The sequence below is a fragment of the Bos mutus genome, chromosome 8 (genome assembly GCF_027580195.1).
Source record: "Bos mutus isolate GX-2022 chromosome 8, NWIPB_WYAK_1.1, whole genome shotgun sequence".
NCBI classification, from domain to species: Eukaryota; Metazoa; Chordata; class Mammalia; order Artiodactyla; family Bovidae; genus Bos; species Bos mutus.
The window spans coordinates 49390556-49411231 of NC_091624.1; the positions used below are offsets into that span (position 1 = coordinate 49390556).

Below are 20676 nucleotides of genomic sequence, written 5' to 3' on the forward strand. Positions count from 1 at the left end.
AAACAGTGACAGATTTTTATCTTTTGGGGCTCCAAAATCACTGCAGATGGTGACTGCAGCCATGAAACTAAAAGACACTTGCTCCTTGAAAGAAAAGTTATGACCAACCTAGACAGCATATTAAAAAGCAGAGACATTATTTTGCCAACAAAGGTCCATCTAGTCAAGGCTATGGTTTTTCCAGTGGTCACGTACGGATGTGAGAGTTAGACTGTGAAGAAAGCTGAGCGCCGAAGAATTGATGCTTTTGAACTGTGGTGTTGGAGAAGACTCTTGAGAGTCCCTTGGACTGCAAGGAGATCCAACCAGTCCATCCTAAAGGAAATCAGTCCTGAATATTCATTGGAAGGACTGATGCTGAAGCTGAAACTCCAATACTTTGGCCACCTGATGCGAAGAGCTGACTCATTTGAAAAGACCCTGATGCTGGGAAAGATTGAAGGCAGGAGGAGAAAGGGATGACAGAGGATGAGATGGTTGGATGGCATCACCGGCTCAATGGACATGAATTTGAGTAAACTCCGGGAGTTGGTGATGGGTAGGGAGGCCTGGCGTGCTGCAGTCCATAGGATTGCAAAGAGTTGGGCACGACTGAGCAACTGAACTAAACAGGGTCATTTGCTAAAGGGCTTAAAGTAAAGTAAAAGTCGCTCAGTGGTGTCCAACTCTTTGTGACCCCATGGACTGTACAGTCCATGGAATTCTCCAGGCCAGAATACTGGGGTGGGTAGACTTTCCCTTCTCGAGGGGATCTTCCCAACCCAGGGATCCAACCCAGGTCTCCCACATTGCAGGCAGATTCTTTACCAGCTGAGCCACAAGGGAAGCCTCAAAGGGCTTAAAAGAGGCACCAAATCATGTTCCCTTTCCCCACAATATATTGTAAAGAGGAAGGTTAATAATTTGACATCTTTAAAACATATATACTTTACATATTCCTTCAGCCTGTTTTTTAGTGAAGAGTAGTGAAACATTTTCTTTTAACAAAATCATGTATGTCTTTGTATTCAATATAAGAGTTTATTACATGCACTAATGAACATTTTTTATTAAGTAATTTGGAGTTGCCTTCAATATTGAGTTTTTTTATTTATTAATACTTTGGGACAATTTCAGTTCTCTTATTAAGGAAGGAGTAGTCTTATTTAAAATATGATTTAAAAATTTTAGGCTTTCTGGTCAGGAAAATGTCATCATATAATGTCTAACATTTATTTTTGAGTAATATTTTCAATTGATAATAAGCCCAGAGAATTAATGTTTATTTGACAGTTTTTATTTTTAAATATATTTATGATTTTGTTCTTTCAGTGTTGCTGTTGCTGCTGCTAAGTTGCTTCAGTCATGTCCGACTCTGTTCGACCCCAGAGACGGCAGCCCACCAGGATCCCCCGTCCCTGGGATTCTCCAGGCAAGAACACTGGAGCGGGTTGCCATTTCCTTCTCCAGTGCATGAAAGTGAAAGTGAAGTTGCTCAGTCATGTCTGACTCCTAGCAACCCCATGGACTACGGCCTACCAGGCTCCTCTATCCATGGGATTTGCCAGGCAAGAGTACTGGAGTGGGGTGCCATTGCCTTCTCCTTTTACTGAGATATAATTGACTTATAGCACTGAATAAATTTAAGGTGTATAGCATAATAATTTGAGTTACATACATCATGAAATTATTATTATAATAAGTTTAGGAACATCCATTATCTCATGTAGTTACAGAATTAAATAGAAAATTTAATGGAAATATATTTTTTCCTTGTAAAGAGAATTCAGGATTTACTCTCTTAACTTTCATATATAACATACATACAGCAGTATTAATTATCTGTATCATGGACATTTTATCCCTAGTACCTATTTATCTTATAACTGGAATTTTGTACCTTTGACTTCCTTCGTCCATTCCCCCCCATACCCTACTTCTGACAACCATAAATCTAATCTCTTTTTATGAGTTTGTTTTTGAAGTATAATTGACTTAAGAAACTGTTAGTTTCTTATACACAACATAGTGATTTGATATTTCAGTACATTTCAAAATGATCACTGCAGTAAATCTATTTATACTCTGTCCCCATACAAAGATTAAATAATTATTGATTATATCCCCCAGACTGTACATTGCATTCTTGTGACTCATCTATTTTGCAACTGGAAGCTTGTACCTCTTAAATCTCCCTCACCTATTTCTCTCCCCCCCTCAACCCCCTCTTCTCTCGCAACCACCTGTTTGTTTTTTGCATCTGTTTCAAAAACCCTGTTTCTCTTTTGTTATATTTGTTAATTTGTTTTATTTAGTTTATTTTTTTTGCCACACCACCTGGCATGAAGGATCTTAGTTCCCCAACCATGGATCAAACCTGTGCCCCCTGTAGTGGAAGCTAGGAGACTTAACCACTGGATTGTCAGGGAAGTCCCACTTTTCTTTTTTTAGATTCTGCATGTAAGTGAAATCATACAGTGTTTACTTTTCTCTGTCTGATTTTGTTTTTACTTAGCATAATGGCCTAGCTTTATCTGTGTTGTCACTAATGGCAAGATTTCATTCCTTTTTGTGGCTATGTAATATTCCATTGTGTATATATGCCAGATCTTTATCCATTCATCTGTTGATGGGCACTTAGCTTGGTTTCATATCTTAGCTATTATAAATAATGCTGCAGTGAACATAGAGGTGCACGTATTGTTTTCAAATTAGTGTTTGCTGGATTGTATGGTAGTTCTATTTTTAATTTTTTGAGGAATCTCCTAGTGGCTGCACCAATTTACATTCTCACCAACAGTGCATGAGGGTTCTCTCTTCTGCACAACTTTACCAACACTTACTATTTGTTATCTTTTTTATAATAGCCATTCCTATGGGTGAGGTGATAGCTCATTGTAATTTTAATTTGCATTTCCCTGATGATTATGATATTGGGCATCTTTTCATATGCTTGTTGGCCATCTGTATGTCTTATTTGGAAAAATGTCTGTTCAGATCTCTGCTGCCCATTTATTAATTGGATTGCTTGTTTTTTAAATGTTGGGTTGTATGAGTTATTTGTGTATTTTGAATCTTAACCCCTTATCATATAAGTTGCTTGTAAATATTTTCTTTCATTCAGTTGGCACCCTTTTTGTTTTGTTGATAGTGTCCTTCACTGTGCAAAAGTTTCTTGGTTTGAAGTAGTCTCATTTGTTTACTTTGGTTTTGTTTCCCTTGCCTAAGGAAACGTCCAAAAAAAGAAACAAATGCTGCTAAGATTGATGTCAAAGAGCATACTGCCTATGTTTTTTTAAGTCTTTAATCCATTTTGAGTTTATTCTTGTGCATGGTGTGAGAAAGTATTCCAGTTTGGTTATTTTTGCATGTAGCTGTCTAGTTTTCCCAAATACATAATTTTAAGGGAATTTTATTTAAATTTATTTTTTAGTTTTATTTAAACACACAAATCATTTGCAAATAAGATTCTCACTGACAGTTTTCCTATTAAAATATTGAAGTAGGCAGACAGAGAAACAATGTTTAGTTTTGGATGTATACTTCATAATGTCACATGATCTCAGAAGTTAAGATAGGCTTCCCAGCTACCTGGCAGGGTCACTGTAACATAACAAATGTCCACTACATTGATCAAATTTTGCATGATTGAACATAATGGAAACTCAGTTCCATGTGTCCAGCCCACACTGCACAGCATTTAGTTGTAGACTCTTGAAAGAAATGACCTGACATTGAACAGTTTTATTTTATATTCCCTTTCGAATTCTGAATGTAAACCAGATTCTGGAAAAGCAACTTCAGTTCCAAGGAAACTTTCCTTTTTAATTGTTTTATATTTTAAAGAATCAAATAATGTGGGAGAGTATTTTTTGTTTAATTTTCACAGATTTGTAAACCAGAGAAATGAAAATCCGAACCTCTTGTATTTTGTGTTCTTGGTGGGCTTGGCCAGAAATGTAGCCACATCAGTTAATGGGTAGGGAAAAGAAATTCCTATGGGAAACTATCAAATCTGGCACTGTCATCATTTCTTCTCTAGTGTCTCTGGAGTTAGACTGTCTGGATTTAAATTCTGGCCCTATCATCACTAGATGTGTGACTTTGGACAAGTTACTTAATCTCTCTGTGCCTGAGTTTCTTCTTCTGTATATCTGAGGATAATCTTTTTTAAGAAATTAAAAAGTATATTTTTTTGTTTGAAGTACAGTTAATTTGCTCAGTCCTATCTGACTCTTTGTGACCCCATGGACTGTAGCCTACCAGGCTCCTCTGTCCATGGGATTTTCCAGGCAATAGTCCTGGAGTGGATTGCTATTTCCTTCTCCAGGGGATCTTCCCAACCCAGGGATCGAACCTGGGTCTCCCGGATTGTAGATAGACACTTTACCGTCTGAGCCCATCTGAGTCCCATTTGGCTTCCCTGGTGGCTCAGACAGTAAAGCGTCTGTCTACAATGCAGGAGACCTGGGTTCCATCCCTGGGTCGGGAAGATCCACTGGAGAAGGAAATGGCAATCCACTCCAGGACTATTGCCTGGAAAATCCCATGGACAGAGGGTCCATGGGGTTGCAAAGAGTCGGACACGACTGAGCGACTTCACTTTTCACAGTTAATTTACAATGTTGAGTTAGTTTCAAGTATACAGCAAAATGATTCAGTTATAACTAAGGATAATCTTAATACCTCTTCTGTAGTGTTTTTACATGTGAGATAAACCACCTAAAGTGCTTACACAGTGTCTGGCCTATAGAAAGCATGTAGTAAGTGTTGGCTACTATTATTAGTATGAGTTTTAGGAATCATAGGTTTTTTGAGCTAGTAGGACTCTCAACATTCATTTGATCCAGATCATTGTCCAAAATCTCTAATTTTTATTTCAGTCTAGCAGATAAGATAGTTTTTCTATTTATTGCAGGTCATTAACAGGGTGCTCTGAACTCTTCTAAAAGGTAGTCAACTAGATGGTAATCTCCCTTCAAGGAGGAATAATGTTTCTTTAAAAATGTAAATGCTTTTGAACTGTGGTGTTGGAGAAGACTCTTGAGAGTCCTTTGGACTGCACGAGATCAAACCAGTCAATCCTAAAGGAAATCGGTCCTGAATATTATTGGAAGGGCTGATGCTGAAGCTCCAATATTTTGGCCACTTGATGTGAAGAACTGACTCATTGGAAAAGACCCTGATGCTGGGCAAGATTGAAGACAGGAGGAGAAGGGGACAACAGAGGATGAGATGGTTGGATGGCATCACCGACTTGATGGACATGAATTTGAGCAGGCTCCGGGAGTTGGTGAGGGACAGGGAAGCCTGGCGTGCTACAGTCCTGAGGTCACAAAGAGTCGGACACAACAGAGCAACTGAACTGAACTGAAAAACATAAAGTGGTCACTGTCCTGGAGGTGGTGTGCATGGTGATGGGCGCATGACCCGTTAGTCCATGCACGTTTCAGGAGCTGCCTTTCTCCTTTTCATTGGGTTATTGGGAATCTCGCTCCAGGGCTGAGTGCAAACAGCCATTTGGTGATTTTCTCTGCTGTTCACATGCACTGCAAATCTTTGGGAGCACAGGGGGAGAGGGAGAATTGAGATAACATAGCTCTATCCTACTGTTTCAAGTGAAGATTGAGAGTAGAATACAGCCAAAGTCACTTGATCACTCACCTGCAGAGAAAAGGCAAGTAATAATATACATGGGTTAAGTGGGTTGAGTACAAGGGGAAAACCCTGTAGTGCAGGCAGAGTAATAAATGCCAGTGGACACTTGGCTGTGCTATTGGGTAGAGTGGGGAGTGGTGCTGGCCATGGTGAGCTAAAGAACATAAGACCTGTGGAAAGGGGCATCTCTGCTCAGCTCTGTTTCCAATAGCAACAACAAAACACTCTGAAGGCAAACAGTGTACAAATAAGAGCAAGTACATCTGTTTGCCCCATATGACATGCATGTCACCAGTTTGCAACCTCCAAACAAAGGTCTTTGGGCTTATGCATTCCAACTTCTCACCTGATATAGGGATTCCCTGTCTAGCCTCCCTATTTGAACACTTCCGGAGAGTGGCCACTTCTCATGAGGCTCTCTGCTGAACCGAAACTGTCTCTTTGAACTGGCTGCAGGTTGTCCTCCTTTGTCCCTTTGTAGAGATGAGGAGTAAGACACATCTTTGCTAGATGATGACTTCCCACAGGAGGTAATAGTTGTCATGCTGGGCTTCCCCGCTCCCCCCGTCTTTCTTCAGCTGTGACATGACATGGTTTCTGGGCCTCACTCTCTGGTTCCTGTCCTCCAGAGCTGCTTGTCCAGAAGCTTCATGATGAGAACTGTAGGTATAAGGGTAAGGCAGCCCTTGTACACACTTTGGAACTTTGATCTCTAAGAGGCCAAGCAAATAGGGACATCTGTCCTGCCAAGTCCTATCTTCCTCCTTTGACATATTTTGGGTCCATCAGAGAATGGGGAAAGAAAGATCTCACTTTTGCAAAGCCATCTGGAAAAGTGGAGGGGTTTTACTGAGAAAGGAGTTTCTTTGAAGTTGATAGGTGTTTACCCTGGGACCCTGAGATGCTCAGAACAGAAGGAGATACAGAAGCCTACTCTGGAAGTTCAGCCTTCTCCTCTTTCCTCAGCCTCTTAAGATAGCTGAAACCCCCAGAACCTTCCTCATTGTCCATTCAGCCCATGGGAAACCTATATCCTATTTTAATCCACTTTATGGGAATGCTACTGGCTACCTTGGCCCTCCTCCTCCCCTCAGGCTGGGCCATCTTTTTCTAACCCCTTTCTCCACACTCTAGCAGCACCAGCTCTAGGCATTGGGCAGTCCAATGGTTCTGAAATTGAAGGTAAAAAGTGTTGCCAGTCCTTTATTACTGAAGGGGAGAAGGTATGTACAAATACTTGGGGTGCCCCTAGTCTTACAGGGGTAGGAGAACATGTCTAATGCCCACCCTGCTCCCTAGGGCATGGGAAAGCGATGGCTGTTGCTCCATGAACTCTACACTTTTTACTTCCTCTACTTTTGACCACCAGTCCGCACTCTACCATCCTTCAGGCTGTATGTATGGGGTCAGAAGTGATTAGTGAGTGAACGTGCATGTTGGGTCTGCTCTGCAGAAATCACATGAAATCACAACTCCGTATAGGCCCTGCATTAAGATAACAGCCTCACATCTGGTGGCCCTTTGAACTCGGAATGGAGGCTCTAAAATCAAATCCAGAAATGCTGGTAGCATTCCACCATGCTTTCCCAGTGCTAAGTTAGAAGTTACTTTGAAGTAACCTCTGCAAACAGTGGGAAGAGGGTGGCTTGGATTTTCTCCCTTCCCCGGGTTCTTCCCATACAGTGCAGACTGCTTGAGTTTTGATAAATGTGCATGAGACACTTTCTCTAGTTTCAAGAAATGGTCTAGGTAGAATTGTTATATGGATTTCCCCCTATTGGGTGAGCCATTGTAGCATGAAGTTGTGAGAGGGAAGGGGTTCAATGCATGGGTTTCCTCTTTTTAAAAAAACTTTTTTGAAGTATAGTTGATTTAGTGTTGAATTAACTTCTGCTGTATAGCAGAGTGACTCAGTTTTATACATATATATATATGTTCTTTTGGGAGAAGGCAATGGCACCCCACTCCAGTACTGTTGCCCAAAAAATCCCATGGACGGAGGAGTCTGGTAGGCTGCAGTCCATGGGGTCGCTAAGAGTCGGACACGACTGAGTGACTTCACTTTCACTTTTCACTTTCATGCATTGGAGAAGGAAATGGCAACCCACTCCAGTGTTCTTACCTGGAGAATCCCGTGGACGGAGAAGCCTGGTGGGCTGCAGTCCATGGGGTCGCACAGAGTCAGACACGACTGAAGCGACTTAGCAGCAGCAGTAGCAGCATATGTTCTTTTTCATATTCTTTTTCATTCTGGTTTATCACAGGATATTGAATATACTTCCTTATGCTATACAGTAGGACCTTGTTTATCCATCCTATATGTACTACTAGTTTGCATCTGCTGTTAATAATCTCAAACTCCAAATCCTTCCTTCCGCCACCTCCCTTCCCTTGGGAATCACAAGTCTGTTCTCTATGAATGTCTGTTTCTGTTTCATAGATATGTTCATTTGTGTGGTAGTTTAGATTCCACATATAAGTGATATCAAATGGTATTTGTCTTTCTGACTGACTTGGCTTAACAGGGTAATTTCTAGGTCCATTCATGTTGCTGCAAATGAAATTGTTTCATTCTTTTTTATTCCTGAGTCATATTACATTGCTTATATATGTAACACGTCTTCTTTATCCGTTGATTTGTTGATGGACGTTTCGGTTGCTTCCGTGTCTTGGCTATTGTAAATAGTGCTGCTGTGAACACAGGGTACGTGTATCTTTTCGAATTATTTTGTCTGGGTATATGCCCAGGAATGGGATTGCTGTATCATATGGCAACTTTAGTTTTTTGAGGAATCTACAGACTGTTTTCTATAATGATTGCACCAGTTTATCTTCCTCCCAACAGCTTCCCTTTTCTCCACACCCTCTCCAGCATCTATTATTTGTAGACTTTTTAATGATGGCCATTTTGACTGGTGTGAGGTGGTATCTCATTGTGGTTTTTCTTCCCTGGCTGCACTGGATCTTTTTTGCTGCTCGTGGGCTTCTCTCATGGTGGTGTGTGGACTTCTCTCATTGTGGCTAATGGGATCTTAGTTCCCCAACCAGGGATTGAACCCAAGTCCCCTGCATTGGAAGGTGGATTCTTAACCACTATACCACCAGGGAAGTCCTTCATACAGCAGTCTTTATTTAAAGTCTATTTTGTCCGGTATGAGTATTGCTACTCCAATTTTCATTTCCATTTGCATGGCATACTTTTTTGTATCCCCTCACTTTGTATCCTTAGATCTGAAGTGAGTCTCCTGTGCTGCTGCTACTGTTGCTAAGTCACTTCAGTCGTGTCCGACTCTGTGGGACCCCATAGACGGCCTCCTACCAGGCTTCTCTGTCCCTGGGATTCTCCAGGCAAGAACACGAGTGGGTTGCCATTTCCTTCTCCAATGCATGAAAGTGAAAAGTAAAAGTGAAGTCACTCAGTCACATCTGACTCTTCGAGACCCCATGGACTGCAGCCTACCAGGCTCCTCCGTCCATGGGATTTTCCAGGCAAGAGTACTGGAGTAGGGTGCCATTGCCTTCTCCAAGTCTCCTGTAGACAGCATATATATGAGTCTTGGTTCTGTATCCATTCAGCCAGTCTCTGTCTTCTGGTTGGAGCATTTACTGTATTTACACTTAAGGTAGTTATTGATATGTTTGTTCTTGTTGCCATTTTGTTAAATGCTTTGGATTTGTTTTTGTAGCTGTTTTTTTTTTTTTTTTTTAATTTCCTTTTTCTTTTGTTATCTTGTAATCTGATGACTCTTTTTTTTTTTTTTTTTTTTTTGGGTTATGCCCTTGTGGCTTGCGGGATCTTAGTTCCCTAACCAGAGATTGAACCCAGGCTCCCACAGTGAAAGCGCCAAGTCCTAACTACTGGACTGCCAGGGAACTCCTTGACCATCAGGGATTGCTTTTTCTTTTGTGTGTGTGTGTATCTGTTTTAGATTTTTGGTTTGCAGTTAACATGAAATTTTGATATAGCAGTCTGTATATATACAAGATTGTTTTAAGTTGGTTATCTCTTAATTTCAACTGCATTTCCAATGTTATGCATTTGTATTCTCCTCATGAGAGAGTATAAAACCTTGCTGGCTTTGATACCATATTTGTATGCACATGATTTCCTATCTCTACTGTATGTTTGCTTTTACCAATGGGCTTTTCCATTTTAATTCTCTTGTTTCTAGAAAAGTTGTTAGAGAAGTTCCTTTAGCATTTGTTGCAGAGCTGGTCTGATAGTGCTGAATTCTGTTAGCTTTTGCTTGTCTGTAAACCTTTTGATTTCTCTGTTGAATCTGAATGAGAGCTTTGCTGGGTGTAGAGTATTCTTGGTTGTAGGTTCTTCCCTTTCATCACTTGAAATATATATCGTGCCACTTCCTACTGGCCTGCATGATTTCTGCTGAGAAATCAGCTGATAACCTTATGGTAATTCCTTTGTATGTTATTTGTTGCTTTTAATATTTTTTTTCTTTGTCTTTCATTTTTGTCAGGTTGATTATTATGTGTCTTGCTGTGTTCCTTTTTGGTCTATCCTGCCTGGGACTCTGCGCTTCCTGGACTTGGGTGACTGTTTCTTTTGCCATGTCAGGGAATTTTTCACATGTCAGTGAGTTTTTCACATTTTAAAAATCTCTTCAAATATTTTCTCAGGTCCTTTCTTTCTTCTCCTTCTGAGACCCCTATAATATGAATGTTGATGCATTTAATGTTGTCCCACAGATTTCTTAGACTAACCTCATTTCTTGTCATTCTATTTTCTTTATTCTATTCCACAGCAGTGATTTCCATTAGTCTGTTTCCCAGGTCATTTAATTGTTCTGCCCCATTTATTCTGCTATTGATTCCTTCTAGTGTATTTTTCATTTCAGTTATTGTTCATGTCTGTTTGTTCTTTAAATCTTCTAGCTTTTTGCTAAATACTTTTTGTATTTTCTTGGTCTCTACCTCCATTCTTTTTCTGAGATCTTGGATCATCATTGTTCTGAGTTCTTTTTCAGGCAGATTGCCTATCTTCACTTCACTTAGTTATTCTTCTGGGGTTTTCTCTTGTTCCTTTGTTTGGAACATATTTCTCTGTTATCTAATTTTGTTCAACTTTCTGTATTTGTGGACTCCTTTCTGCAAAGTGCAGGATTGTACGTCTTCTTGCTTCTGGTGTCTGCCCCTTGGTGGGTGAGATTAGGCCGGGGGCTTGTGCAGGCTTCTTGTGGGAGGTAACCACAAATAGGTTTACCTGTGTTTTCATTTTAAGATCATCTGCTGCTAAGTCACTTCAGTCGTGTCCGACTCTGTGCGACCCCATAGACAGCAGCCCACCAGGCTCCCCCGTCCCTGGGATTCTCCAGGCAAAAACACTGGAGTGGGTTGCCATTTCCTTCTCCAATGCATGAAAGTCAAAAGTGAAAGTGAAGTCGCTTAGTCGTGTCCGACCCTCAGCGACCCCATGGACTGCAGCCTTCCAGGCTCCTCCATCCATGGGATTTTCCAGGCAAGAGTACTGGAGTGGGGTGCCATTGCCTTCTCCGTTAAGATCATCTAAAACAAATTAAATAGGTATATTCTGGGTCATCTGAGTCCAGCTAATTCTGTTGAGGCTATTTGTTGTGCTGTGCTCAGTTACTTTAGTTATGTCCTGACTCTTTGCGACTCCATGGACTGTAGCCTGCCAGGCTCTTCTGTCCATGGGGATTCTTCAGGCAAGAAGACTGGAGTGGGTTGCCATACCCTCTTCCAGGGGATCTTCCCAACCCAGGGATCGAACCCAGGTCTCCCGCATTGCAGGTGGATTCTTTACCCTCTGAGCCACCAGGGAACCCCTAGGCTATTTAAAAAGTATAAAGGGTGTATTCCGGCCTTGGACTGATGTGTTCAAATTTCCTCTGTCCATCCCAGCTGTGTGATACAGGACAGCACTCACACCCTGTGCCTGAGTGCCTTTAGCTGCAGAAGTGTGGCAATAATCATTCCTACTCTGGGGTCCCTGTGAGATCTAGGTGAGATTATGCTTGCAAAGCCCTGCGCCTAGTGCTTAATGAGCATCAACACTCAATCACCATTCGATTTGTGTGTATTATCTGGATGGCCCCACGATTGTCTGTAGCTCATGAGAAAAAAACAAAGGTGGATTTAATAGAGAAGTGATGTGTTAGAGTTGAGCGAAGGCCAAATGATATTACAGTGTGCTGAATAAATGAAGTTTTCACAGTAGTTTAAATAAAGAAAAGCAGTGTGATAATTGAGTTATCACACCAGGCAGGCTGAACTCAAAGAGACACGCCTGGGAACAGTTGGTACTGTGCTTGTGTTAAGAGCTGCAACTTATTTTTCAGCAAAACCTCATTTATTCCTTTAAATCTGTGTTGTTAAGATGTTTTTATTGGTCTTGTCATTTTCTGTGCATTTAAGTCATAAGTCTATTTGGCTTTTATATGGAAGATATAAGCATGAGTTTACATTTAGTTTGAACATATTTAGGTAACTCGCTGTATAATAAAGCAAGTTACCTAATGCATTTTAAAAGGTATCCCTGTGGTTTCAAGTACTACCCTAGGTCTTTTGCATTGGAATTCAGATGGAGGGAAAGCAAATGTTCTTCCTCTTGGTGGAGGGCTCTAACTCTCCTGTTAGGGTGTGGTGGACCAGAGCAGAGACCTTGAGCATGACCTCAAAATCAAAGCCTGCCCAACTGACAGCTCTTCAACACCACCAGTCTGCAGGCTGGTGGCTTCTCCAGTTTTAACCCCTGCCAGAGCTTTGTGTGTGGACTTGATTTTGTGATCCAGTTGACCACAGCGTTATTGGCTGTGTTAGTGTTGTGCTAGTCGCTCCGTTGTGCCCGACTCTTTGCGACCCCGAGGACCACAGCCCACCAGTCTCCTCTGTCCATGAGATTTTCCAGGCAAGGATACTGGAGTGGGTTGCTATTTCCTTCTCCAGGGGATATTCCCAACCCAGGGATAGAACCTGGGTCTCTTGCACTGCAGGCAGATTCTTTACAGACTGAGCTACTTTCTAGTATTTCTGCCTTTGCAGTCAGGATCTTTGAGATGTCTCTAAGGGATAAAATGTTTCCTGTTACTTAAGTAACCTGGATGTCAGCAGGGGTTACACTGCCTAGTGAGATCTAGAAGGGATTAATCCAAACTTCCCATCCCTACCATACCTGACTCTGGAAAAGGCCAGTGCCTTTCCGGTATATGTGTGGATTTCCACAGACCTTGTACTTATGCTAACCTCTGGCTCCCTGTTTCTGCTTGTGCAGGGAGATTATTTTCCCCTCTGCATCTTCTTTTATCCCTACTTTGACTTCCATCCAGATGTAGAATTTGTCCCTTTCTTTCATTTCCACTAAAACCCCTAAGACTTCTACTTGTATAGTAAACTTTACTGAAGGTTTAGAGGTATTTTGTGGGAGAGAGTATAGGGAAGGGTAGAGGAGATTTTATTTTATAGCAAATGAAGGACAGGGGAGCCTGGCATTCTGCAGTCCATAGGGTGACCAGAGTCGGGTATGACTTAGTGACTGAACAAAATGACTTGACATCAAATGTTTAATGCTTCTGTTCTTTCAGATCTTTTGGCCACTCTGCTGTCTTCCTCTCTCACTTTTCTCTTTCCTTCTACTCCTGAATTTCTAGTCCTTTCAAATGGAACTGTTCCTCTCTCTCTATTTTAGCCTTGTCTTCAGAATTTCACTTTTCTCCCCCACCTCTTGTCAAGATAGTCTCCCTAACAATGATGTCCTTCCCAAGATGCATTCTGTTGTTAGGGAGTTAGATTGTGGGCTGCACTCTGCACTGATTGAAGCTCTTCACTTTACATTCCTCTTATCTGGGAATAAAACAAATATCAGCTTAGTGCTTACAAAGCACTTTCACCTACATGAGCCCTTGGGTGAGATATGCCCATTTTACAGATGTGGAACCAGAAGCTCAGAGAGGTTGAGTGAATTATCCAAAGCTACATAGCCAGATGAGTTGGGGAGTAGAAATCTGCACCCAGATCTGAAGATTTTCATCTGTGACCCATGTCTTTGTACATAGGATGAATGCTGTCTGAACCTTCCGGCATCGGAGGCCGCATGGATTCCAGTGTAGATGATTAACATAGGATAACCCAGTCGGCCTAAACAGGGATCGTCAGGGCAGCCCCAGCAGTCCGTCGGTGTGTGCATTCTGCAGGAGGAGGACGACCAGTTCCCACCCCATCCCCACTCTCCCTTCCCTCTTTTGCTGGCTAGCTCTTTCTCACCTTCAGGTCTAGGTGTAGAACTGGCTACACAATGTGTGGGACTCAGTACAAAATGAAAATGTTGGGCCTCTTGTTCAAAAGTTAAGAATTTCAAAATGAGCAGAACATTAAGCTAAGTATTGGACTCTTGGAAGCAACTATACCATCACATGCCCAGGAAGGCAGACCTGTAGGGAGGTTACACCCCCAGGAAGCATCCTCTGGCTGCCCATTCTGAGCTCCCCACTTTGAGCTTATTACATGCTGTCTTTGTTTCTTCTTTATGCACCTGATCCCCTGTTACTTTGTGAGACACGTGTCCTGTTCACTGCTGTTCCCATGTTCCCAGCACAGGCTCTGACAAAAAGCAGGGGCTTAGTAGATGCCCTCTGGGGGTTTGGGGCCCTTGGAATTGGGACCTGGAGGAACCAGGTGGTGAATAGTCATGTCCAGGCAGGACCCACCCAGGCCTGTAAGAGTTTAGAACCATCGTGACTGAGGCTATGGGACTTGGCAGAGGTTTAGGGCATGGGGTACAGGTTGGGTAGGGACTAATTTTCTCTTCAAGAGACTGTTAATCATTAATGCCCAGAACCTCAGAGACCCTACTGCTCAGGACCAAGTAAGGTGTAACCAGTCGGGGAGATGGGGCATAGGCAGAGGACAAGCTCAGAGAGCATGGAACAGACAGCTCCTTCCTGGGGCTACACAGCCTGACCCACACTGGGCCTTCCTTAGCCTCCTTAGGCTTCTAAGGCCCCCTCTCCCCTTACCTGCCCTCTTTGCTCAGTGGTGGGTGTGGGAACGGATATATTTTCCTAATGTCTCCTCATAGCTAAGGGAAAAGAGGGGGGCAGAATTCTCAAAGTTTCAGACAACAGACAGCCTCAAAGGCAAGTATGTCTTTAGGGATTGCTGATCCTTGAGCCCAGATGATGTCAGAGCTGTTTCTCTTTTTTCATTTCTCTCCAATTGTAAGGCAAGATTTGAGACTAAACTCTGGCTGAAACCCTGGAAGGGCTCTGATTGGCTGGGCTTAGGTAATGAGCACATCTTTAAGTCAATCTGTGTGTCCAGGGAATTGGACTTCCCTTGTGGCTCAGCTGGTAAAGAATCTGCCTGCAATGTGGGAGACCTGGGTTTGATCCCTGGGTTGGGAAGATCCTCTGGAGAAGGGAAAGGCTACCCACTCCAGTATTTTGGCCTAGAGAATTCCATGGACTATATAGTCCATGGGGTCACAAAGAGTTGGGACACAAGTGAGCGACTTTCACTTTCTTTCTGTGTCCAGGGAAGGCAGCAAGGATGGTTCCTTCAGGGTCCCTCCCATAGGTCCCTCTCCTCCCCTAACAAACAGAGCTGTGTTGCCAGGGGAGGGGCAGGAATGGGCAGGACAGGCAGAGCAGCCAGTGACTACTGGTGTATTTTCTTTTTTTTTTTTAAACCCAGCACCACCTCCTCTCCCTGTCCTTGGCTTCTGAGCCTCTGGAGTCCGATCCCATGAGGATTCTTCTAGAGAGGAGACTGCTGAGCATGGAGAACAGTCTGGAAGGTCAGGGCTCTGGCTGGTGCCCCAGGTTCAGTGTTTTCTAGAAACCTTTCCCACCTTCCTTCAGAGCATATCATCCCAGGGTCGTCTCCACAGCACAGGGTAAGGAGACTACCAACCAGCATTTTCTCAAAGTGCTTCAACTCTGGAATGCTTCTCTTTGAGGCTTGGAAATAGTCTTTATTTTAGTTTTACCTCGAAAACAAGCTAATCATAACCAAAGAAAGTCAAAGAGACCCCTAAATGAAAGAATGAGGTGCCCACCATTCTTGGGTCCTTTCCTTTAGACTTCAGTTACCACAGAGCTGCTCCCCAAGGTCAAGCAAGGCATGAAGAACTCTACTGATGATGGTGATGAGCATTTTCTTCAGTCCCGTGAGAATTTTCAAAAGTGTTAGGAAGAAAGGCTAACGTTTTCTTCAGTTGATTCCTTATTTAGTGGGGAAATAGGAAGACTTCTCAATAACCTGAGGTGGTGGAGCAGTGTCTCCCTACTGTGGTTGTTCTGGGTCAAGTGTGAGGAAGAAGCTGTATCTCAAAGTGAGAAAAATCCAGGCTCCATGCCTGCCCTCTCAGGACTGTCTGCTTGACCTTGGCTCCTGTCACTGGTCCTCAGCTTAGCCTATGTGTGAAGTGAGGGGTTGGACAAGCTGACCCCTAAGGTTCTTCTTAGCTCCTAATTTCTGTGAGTCTAGATCAGGTAGAGAAGGCGGATTAATCAGGATTCTGGTTCTGTCCCTGCCTTCACCGTGACTCATTTGGTGACCTTAGATAACCTTGTTGGACCTGTTCCCCACCCTTGACCATCCTGTCACAGAGGAGGGCTGTGTAGAAGGTGGCCAGGATTCAGAAGACCTGATCCTTAGGCTCACTAAGGATCTTGTGCACTAGGAAACTCCAGCCTGGATCCAGCCTTCTAGTGAAGTCTGTGGTCCAGCCCCCCATTTTGGGGACTCTCACCCAGTCACATGGCTTCAGGCCTCCCTGGACTGCTTTGGCCACATTGGCCTTGCTTAGTCTTCCAGACCTGGAAACTAATATGGACGTGCCTCAGCCACAACGTTCAACTCTGCAGGAGCCTCATCAGGGACTGTTCCGAGCCAATGAGAAAGCTTGATGCTGGGGGAATTGGGGACGTGGAGGAAGTAGATGTACCTTCCATCCTTGGGGAACTCGTGGTCTGTGGCGGAGAGGAAGGGCCAGCATGAGCCTGTACCCAGTGTGGTGGGAGAGGGACAGCAGAAGAGAACATTTCCGGTTGAGGGAACTAAGAGGGCGTTTTGGATGAGACCTTGAAGGATGGGGTGGACTTGAGATGGAGCTGTAGACTGAGGGCCAGTATGGTGAAGGAAGTGCAGTCTGTAGGGCCCAGGGGAGGTGGGTGATGTATCTGGAAGGAGCTTGGGACCAAATCTCCACAGGCTGTCATGGCCTGGAGTGAGAGTCAGGCCCAGGGAGGCAGTGAGGCTTCTAAACTGGTCAGGAACCTTTTGGTTGCAACTACTGGGAACTGAACTTGAACTAACCTAGGCAGAAAGAGTGATTCATTGAGAGAACCGACAATCTGAAGACCAGGGGTCTGCTGTCCTTCAGAAACAGCTGACCCTGTGCTTGGACACCACCATCAGGACACATCTCTTGATCCTGTTTCTCTCTATGCTGGCTTCATTTTTCTCTTCTGTGGGCAACTTCTCTGCCTTGGAAAGAAACTTACTGGCCCAGCTGAGGTCAGGTTCCCTCCCCAGGACCTATCACCAGAAGGCAGCAGGGCTGCTCTGCTCCTGTCTGCAGAGGCAGCATCTGAAGGAAGGGACATGCTGGGCAGACTCCCCCAGAGCTACCCGCCGAGTTTCTGAGCAGAAGGCTATGGCATGATCTGACCTGCATTTGGGGAAGAGTAGGCATTAAAGACAGTTTTTTTCCTTTTATTCATAAAAACAAATTTGCAACAATTTATTAAAAATTTATACCATGCAATAGGGGTATGAGAAACTCCTCATTTACATTTGATTCTGGCAGTTCCAGTCTAATTTAAAGCATTTGTGCACTAACGTTCATTGGAAAACACCTTCAGGCTGAAGCCTCTTAGGAAATGTATGGTGTGTTTGCTGCATATAAAAGAACAGAATCGTTAAATAGCTAGAGTCACTTCTGTGGGTCTTGTTATTTGTGGGGAAATTAAAAAAAATTGGGTGAACCTACAGTATCATTAAGACAGAGAATGTACTGTGTGGGTTACTCTAGAAGACTGTGCACGCTCAGGAGTCACAACGGGTCACGGATGCACACACTCACCTCCGACTGTCCGATACTTTTGTTTTTTTTTCCTGCTATGCTGGATTAATATTTCTACAGGTATTGTTTTGTGTGTGTGTGTGTGTGTGTGTGTATACATTATGTACAATGAATTGTCTCTTTCCCCTTGAAAAATTAAATGTGATCCTTTAAATTAAATCTGGTTTGGTGAAATCAAGAAAGCAAGTAAATACTGTAATACACAGTGAGTGACAACACCGATTTTTAGTGCCTAAACAGACAGTGACTTCAACTTGACCTGTGATGTGTTAACATTTTTTTTCCCCCTAAAAGCTACGTTCCTCCATAACCTCTCTTTGGGGGAGCAGGGGGGAATGCTATGCTACGTGAAATAGGGTGTTTTGAAATGTTGGCGATGGTTGAGACTCCCATGGGCCCTTTTGTCAAAACCTGGTGGTGACAGCGCTGTATTCCTGACTTCCGTGGTCTGGGAAGAGATTATTGCCTGCCTGTTGAAGCTGCCATTAGGTTTCTTTAGGGAGTTGAGCGACTGCTCAGTTGTGCAGACGTCCCGGACACTGTCATTCAGGCCTTTCTTTAGCAGAGAATGAACCTGTCTAGGAATGTCACAAAAGTCATCGGGAGCCCCTCTCCAGCTGGGTGGATCCTGGCAGAGGGCTGTGCTGGGTGCTTCTCTGGGCTGCAGCCCTGACTGTCCTGAGGGCTGAAGGTCATGGTCATCCTGATACCTCACGGGTCAGGGCCGCTTCACTGATCGGTAGGAAGCGTTTCTGGACAAGATCAAGTTTTGATCCTCAGAGCGACCCTGTGAGGTAGGCAGGACGGGTGTTATTTCAACCCCAGTTTGTTAGTGAGGGGAAACAGGCTCAGAGAGACACAAGAGACCTGCCCAAGGTCATGGAAGGAGTTAGCAGTGGAGCAAGGGCCTGAACCCAGGTCTGTCTCACTCCCAGGCCGGTGCTCTTTGGGGTTCCTTTAAAAGGGAAGAGTGATCTTATGAATGAGAATCACTATGCTGATTGATTACCCCACCCCGCCCCTCACCCCCCACTAGGGCAGAGCCCGCCAGCTTGTCTGGATGAAGGCTGCCTTCTGGAAGGTAAGGGAAGCGCTCAGCTAACACTCTCCCCATGACTACAGGGGTGTTCTCTAGCAGATGCCCCTGATTCACTTTGGTCATAAACAAAGTCAGTGGAAAAAAACAAAACAAAACCCCAGCCAGCCCTTGGGCCCTGATGAGAGAGGTTAAAGTGCACAATCTTTCTTTATCGTGTTTGCTGGGAACGGACATTCTATGATTAGCTCGGGTGCTCCCCTTATTATGGGGAGCACCTAATAGGAACACAAAGACATGGCCGACTGTGGGTGAATGCTGCAGAGCGTGTCTGCAGTGACGTGCCCTAAATCCCCACGGTCCCGGAATGGGTGTTATTGTGTTAATGTGTGAGTCAGCCTACTCCGGTACCCCAGCCCTCGGCCCGCAGAGCTGTGCCCGGCCCCACTTCCCACAAGACTCCCTGTTCCAGGAAGGCTGCAGTTGGCCGGACTGGCCGCTGGAGGCCTGGCTGCCCTGCCTGCCTCCTTCCCCAGAGGGGAGAAGGGCTGGCCTGGGGGGCCACAGCCAGTGGCGTGTGTGGAGAGGCAGAGGTGGTTTCTCCAGAAGCCTTCGCCTCTTTTCAAGGCTGCTCAGGGCCACTCAGTGACTTCTAGCTGGAGTTCTAGCAACTTTCTCCTTGTCTAGGATTTTTTTTTTTTTGCAAAGTTTCAAATATCCTAGCTCCTCTTCCTTTGCAGACATGAAGGAAGAGGTCATTTTCATTCCTCTTCTTTGTGAAAGAATAAAAACTTCACAAATAAGGCGCGAGGTCAGGTGCCAAGTGCCCCCCATCCTGTGCACTGCATGCCATCTGAGCAGTCCCACAAGGCCAGCCGTGGCGCCAGCTTCTCCACAGCCAGAGCTGACAGTGTTCCTGCAGCAGCTGCCTCTGCTCTGTGTGGTTCTGTCATGGGGGAGGCCCCGGCCCCAGGCCTCCCACCCTTACAGGCCCGAGACCATAACTCGGAAAGAGGGTGGCACGTGTCTGTGACGGGGGCTGGCGGTGGGGCTGACGCAGGGGCTGACACAGCTGGCGTCCACGCCTCCAATGGACGGGAGGTAGGCGTGGTGGAGGATGGGGAGCTGGAGGGACAGCCGGCGCTGGATGCTGCGGCAGGGAGAAAAGAAGGGAGGAGTGTTAGTGAACGCTGGCTGGTTGTGCTCACCAGGAAGGCCCCTGGACTCGCTTGGGCCAAGAAGCTGATGGTAGGGAGTGCAGTTCTCTCTCAGTCCAGGGTCTGACTTCCTGTCATCCAGTCACTTACCTATCTGGCAGATGTTTAATGCAGGCCTACCTGTGACAACTGCTGCCCGGCAATAACCACGGTGACAGTAAGCAGGGAGGAGGCAGGCTTCTTGAGCTTCCAGTGCTTCCTAAGAACAAGACTTTGCCCTTTGAACAGGGCTTTGCCGCAAACACAGACAGTTCTCTACTCCTGCAAGTCTGCAAATGGACTTGGCTTTGGGTTCCATCCCTGAAAGGCTTCTCAGCTGCTCTGTCCTTGCTCATTGGCATCCCTGATGCTGGCCAGTTCCAAAAGGTTCCTTCCTGGTCTTGTGGCTTCTTTGGTGACTAGTGTACTCTTTCCTACACTGGAATGGGGCATTCAGGGCTCCCCAAGATCTGCTTCTTGCCAGGTTCTTCAGGTGAATATTCTACCTGCTCCCACCAAATATTTTACCCTCTTGTGGCTAGTTTTCCCTAAAACCCTGCTTATGGGCAATCTTCCAAGCCTCTGCACATGCTGTTTTCCCAGCCTAGAAAGCTCTTCCTCTGCTTTCCCTCTAAGGTCCAGTTTAAATGTCATCTGTTTTGTACTACCCCCACCCCCACCGCCAGAAAATGAGCTCTTTCCTCCTCTGAGCCCCCAGAACCCTTGGCAAATTCCAAGAAATGAAG

The 20676-nt window shown here is 44.5% G+C and overlaps 1 protein-coding gene across 1 annotated transcript in view; it reads right to left on the reverse strand.

Moving 5' to 3' along the window:
- Positions 1-15096: 15096 nt before the first annotated feature.
- GABBR2 (gamma-aminobutyric acid type B receptor subunit 2) overlaps positions 15097-20676 on the reverse strand; it is a 255169-nt gene continuing 249589 nt past the window's right edge. Inside the window, exon 19 of the mRNA XM_070374928.1 lies at positions 15097-19884. Within this exon, the coding sequence (XP_070231029.1) occupies positions 19719-19884 (166 nt within the window). The 3' untranslated portion in view covers positions 15097-19718. The remainder of the gene's footprint in view (positions 19885-20676) is intronic.